The following is a 4915-nucleotide window of genomic DNA, read 5'->3' as shown; positions in this document are numbered from 1 at the left end:
GCCCTCTCTCACTGACGACCAATGGATGAAGGTAACCCTTGTGCCACCTTTCAAGTAGTGTTTCATTGTATTCACTGATTAGACTGCCTGATCTTTGCATCTGCAGCTTCTACTTTTGAATTAAATTATATAGCTCTTTTCTTTATTCAGTGTAGTTATCCTCCTTCCTGACTATCATCTGATCTGATGATTCACTGTATATTCAGGTGGAGGTAGCTCTTAGAGATCTCATTCTTTCTACGCGACAAAGAACAGCGTGAATACGTCAGCTCTGACGCAGTCAGAGATCAGAGATATAATACTTGGTGCGGAGATTACTCCACCCTCTCAGCAGAGGCAACAGATAGCTGAGATTGAGAAACAGGTACTTGTAACTGCCACTCATCTCAAAGGTTCTAGGAACAGGATATTTAGAGATTAGTTTTATATTGGTTACCCTAAAAAATATGTTTCCTACTGCAGGCAAAGGAAGCTAGCCAGCTTACTGCAGTCACGACAAGATTCACAAATATTCATGGTGATGATCTGATTAGCTCCACCATTACTCCGTACGAGCAGTCTCTATTCTGTTCCAAAACAGACTGGCGTGTGCGCGCAATTTCAGCTACTAACCTCCACCTCAGGGTCAACCACATATACGTGAACTCAGACGAGATAAAGGTACGAAGTCAAATTCGCTCAGACTCACTTATTCAAATTAAGTAAGTAGAGTGTCCCTAAAACGTATTTGTTTGTTGTTCCCAGGAAACCGGATACACGTACATTATGCCAAAGAACATATTGAAGAAGTTCATATGCATAGCAGATCTTCGAACTCAAATTTGTGGATACTTATATGGGATGAGTCCCCCAGATAATCCCCAAGTGAAGGAAATCCGTTGCGTTGTGATGGTGCCGCAAAGGGGAACTCACCAGCAAGTTCACCTGCCGTCATCTCTTCCAGAGCATGATTTCTTGGATGATCTAGAGCCCTTGGGATGGATGCACACACAGCCTAACGAGCTTCCTCAGTTGTCACCAGAGGTATGCATAGATACATACACATTCTTTCCGAATTACAGACTTTACACTCAACAACTAATTTTTTTTGTCATGGTTTGCTATAGGATGTGACATCTCACTCCCGTGTTCTGGAGAATAATAAGAAATGGGACGGAGAAAAATGCATCATACTGACATGCAGTTTCACTCCTGGTTCCTGCTCTTTGACATCATACAAGCTGACGCAAGCCGGATATGAATGGGGACGGTTGAACAAAGACACAGGCAGCAATCCTCAGGGTTACCTTCCTACCCACTACGAGAAGGTTCAGATGCTCTTGAGTGACCGCTTCTTCGGTTTCTATATGGTGAGAACACACAGAGTATCCCTTGATTGTTGTGTTTTGTCCTTGTTATGATATTTTTATTATATGTAGTATTGAAATGAGACACATTGTTGAATGATAGGTTCCTGAGAACGGACCCTGGAACTACAACTTCATGGGAGTGAAGCACACGCTGATCATGCAATACAGCTTGAAACTCGGAACCCCGAAGGAGTTCTTTCACCAAGATCATCGACCCACTCATTTCCTAGAGTTTAGCAACATGGAGGAGGATGACGGTCATGACCCCGTTCGTGAGGACACTTTTGCTTAAGACTTTTAATTAGATGTATAATTCTAAATTAGTGTGCAAATTGTTGTGGAATGAATTGAATGGCGAGATTGAAAAGAGAATTAACCTCCATCAGCGTATGTAGTCTTTGGACAAAAGATCTTCACTATAATTCCCTCTGTATAGGTTATGATGTGAGGTTTTTTGCCTTTGGAGAGTCGCTCCATTGTTTGGTCGATTTTTTCTTTCTCTAATATTACTTCCTTAATACATGCATGCCTCACATAAACTTGCTTACTCTTTCTAATTGTATATGATATTCATCTTTTTCGGAAATGTGCCTTGGTAATATTACTTCAATTATATACAATTTCACATGTACATACCCAAGATTTGATATTTTGGACATGCCGCCAAACCAGACTACTTTTTATTTATCTATAGCATAACCCCTTGCTCTTGTGATTCTGTCGTACATTTTACCATTTCTATAATCTAGAACCCAACTCTTTACAATTGTTTAAAATGTTGATGAACGCATTTTGATTGGCTTTAAACAGAAAATAATGCTCACTTTCTATGTATACATTTCAATTTCTTTCTGAATAATTGTTAAATTAGTTCTTGTTGTCGTCGTTAGACAAGTCAAAATCTAGCATTCTGAAATTCCCAACAAAATATTTCTTTCTATATGCGCTTTTATCATTGATCAAAAACTCAAATTTCGTGGTGACATTGTCAGAGACCAATTGAGAAACTAACCGATGAGATGTCTCCACATTGTTTTACTTTTGTTGGAGCTAAGTACTGTCCACATTTCAAACCATCCGTAAAATTTGGACATCAACCTTTGTGTTTACTTCTAGAATTAGTAAAAATGATTTCTTCGTCCATGCGTCCTTTACATTCAATATATCTCTGCCAGTTTATGTTATGTAAACAATGCAGTTGTATTCTCAGAGAATATGTCAACATCCAGATCTGGATTAGTCGGGATATTTTAAGTCCGTCTTATTTTTTATGGAAAACCAAAAAAAAACTACATAAAACAATTTTCGATAAAATCAATGTGGAACCATATACAGTTCACATATTTATCGCATGTCACCTAACAAAATAATAATACCGCAAAACTCACACCATGTGGGACTATGTTCTTGCCTTCTTGGTTGCGCGCCCCAATATTAGATTTAAAAAAAAAATTACTTGCTACCTAAGATAGGATTTTTAAAATTATAATTAACTGTAAATGTAAAATAAATAATATTTCGTTTACGTGCAAAATTAGTATTGGCGAATTCTGTTTTCCTTATAAATAAACATATTTTAATATTATGTACATCATACGAGTATACATAAACCAAATGCAATATATTATAACAAAAGAAGCTCTATATATTGGAAAAAAAAAATCTTACATAATAAACATCTGTATATGTTTCTTAAATTAGCGATTATATATTTATAATTTCAAAGAAGGCATAGTCGCTATAGGTTATACCCCGATCGACTACACTCGCCATCTACACAATTACGCTATTTATTACATGTATTCGTATTTAAGAAAATATGAGCCTTATTATTTGGTGATCTCATGCAAGTAATTCTTCTGAAGATGATATTATACCGGAAGATATGAATATAACGACTTTCAACTTCAGCCTCTTATTGTACAACTGTCCAAAGCCACCGTATTAATGGGCGTGGATGAGTAGGTAGAGCTTTAATATGGCAGTATTGGACATAATGATATGATGATATCGCTCACATATCATTTGACTTAAGTCACTTAACCATAGTACCAATCAAGAAAAACAATCCTCCAATTTGATTTCTAGTTTTCATTGTAAGTTTGTAACACCTAGCAAACCGAACGACAATTAATCGTTTCAATACATATATAGTTGCTAGGTTTTTCGTGTTTCTTAAGTGTTCATCGGCTCTTCTTTTCATTTCGAACAAAACCAAATTTTACCAAGAAAAACCAAATACTAGTAGGTTTTTGAGCTGGCTGCATTGATTGAAGGGCCTTGCCAACTTCAAAGACGAAGTAGATTGATGATAAATATTAACTTCTCTCTCCGGTAACCAATAATGCCAATAAATCAAGCCTCCTGAATCCTGATCCCTGACCAATTTCGTTACTTTATACTTTAAAAAAAAAATTAATATACGCGCGGTTCGTTGGTTAAAACGGTAGGTCATGGCTGCATGTCGTACAATAACTCAGTGTGTACATGAATCATTTCTAAAAATTAAGAATATATATTTGTTAGCATGGTAATGACTTTCCGGCCGTACAAAGAATTAATATGGAGTAGACAAGAACTACAAGCCGACAAGTAGTGTGACTCTATATATTTTTTTTTTCTTCCATGAACATTTAAGTTTCTCTTCTAACCATAATGTGGTGACTCGATTCAATTTTCGGTTATATATACACGCACTTTTTAGTTCATTTTTTATTTTTTTGTTTCTTTTTCAGATAAACCTATATAGCTTGTGTGCGAGAGGGAAAAGAAAAAAAGTTACACCATAGATGCATGTTCATCCTGCAACCTCTATACCAATAAAATTAACTATATATATATATATATATATATATATATTTGCGGATCTCCCTGTGGCAGAAAAAGTTCTACGCATGTGTCTCGTGCAATATCGTTGATGAGAGAAACAAAAAGTAAATTTGAATACCGTTGTCGTATTAAGGAAAATAAACAAAAAAAGTCAATAGGTTTCAACCACCCTGCATGAAAAAAATTCATAAAGTACCTTATAGACGAAAGTAACAACGATAAGATGGACCATACAATTATTTAATAAATGATACAAAAATAATAGAACCGCCGAATCCAATTATTGTTGGTAAAGAAAAAAAAAGAGGTTAATTAGGAAACAGTAATTATTAAGTTCCCAACTTCAAAAAATTCTTTGATAAAACCATTATATAAAGGAAAGGAAGTCTCGCTATAATCATATCACCTTCTCCCACTAATACTCTATATATATCATAGAGTTTCTTTCTTCTTTTATATACTTTAAATTTTCAGCAAGCGAAAGACAAGTGTGTCAAAGATCTCAGAGGGTGTGAATCCCAATGAGGATCTTAGCCGAACCTCGAGGTTCGGTTCCGTGCCTCCTCCTTCTCGTGTCGGTTCTCTTATCAGCGACTACTCTCTCAGTCGCTCGTGTCGTCGAAGTTGTCGGTTACGCCGAGAGCAAGATCAAAAACCCCCATGCATTTTCAGGCAACTTAATAACCAACATTAAAAACTTTTGTAATGTATAGTTTTTTTTTTTTTTTTTTTTTTTT

The 4915-nt window shown here is 35.9% G+C and overlaps 2 protein-coding genes across 2 annotated transcripts in view; both read left to right on the top strand.

Moving 5' to 3' along the window:
* The window catches only part of LOC104719902 (pre-mRNA-processing-splicing factor 8B-like), a 3527-nt gene extending 1690 nt beyond the window's left edge, over positions 1 to 1837 (top strand). The window contains exons 6-10 of the mRNA XM_019230630.1: positions 224 to 364; positions 463 to 660; positions 745 to 1023; positions 1107 to 1349; positions 1450 to 1837. Coding sequence (XP_019086175.1) covers positions 224 to 364; positions 463 to 660; positions 745 to 1023; positions 1107 to 1349; positions 1450 to 1641 — 1053 coding nt within the window. The 3' untranslated portion in view covers positions 1642 to 1837. The remainder of the gene's footprint in view (positions 1 to 223; positions 365 to 462; positions 661 to 744; positions 1024 to 1106; positions 1350 to 1449) is intronic.
* The window catches only part of LOC104716158 (proline-rich protein 4-like), a 2368-nt gene continuing 2020 nt past the window's right edge, over positions 4568 to 4915 (top strand). Inside the window, exon 1 of the mRNA XM_010433526.2 lies at positions 4568 to 4850. Within this exon, the coding sequence (XP_010431828.1) occupies positions 4700 to 4850 (151 nt within the window). The 5' untranslated portion in view covers positions 4568 to 4699. The remainder of the gene's footprint in view (positions 4851 to 4915) is intronic.

The sequence above is a fragment of the Camelina sativa genome, chromosome 10, assembly GCF_000633955.1.
Source record: "Camelina sativa cultivar DH55 chromosome 10, Cs, whole genome shotgun sequence".
NCBI classification, from domain to species: domain Eukaryota; kingdom Viridiplantae; phylum Streptophyta; class Magnoliopsida; order Brassicales; family Brassicaceae; genus Camelina; species Camelina sativa.
This window is presented reverse-complemented; position numbering and strand designations above follow the sequence as displayed.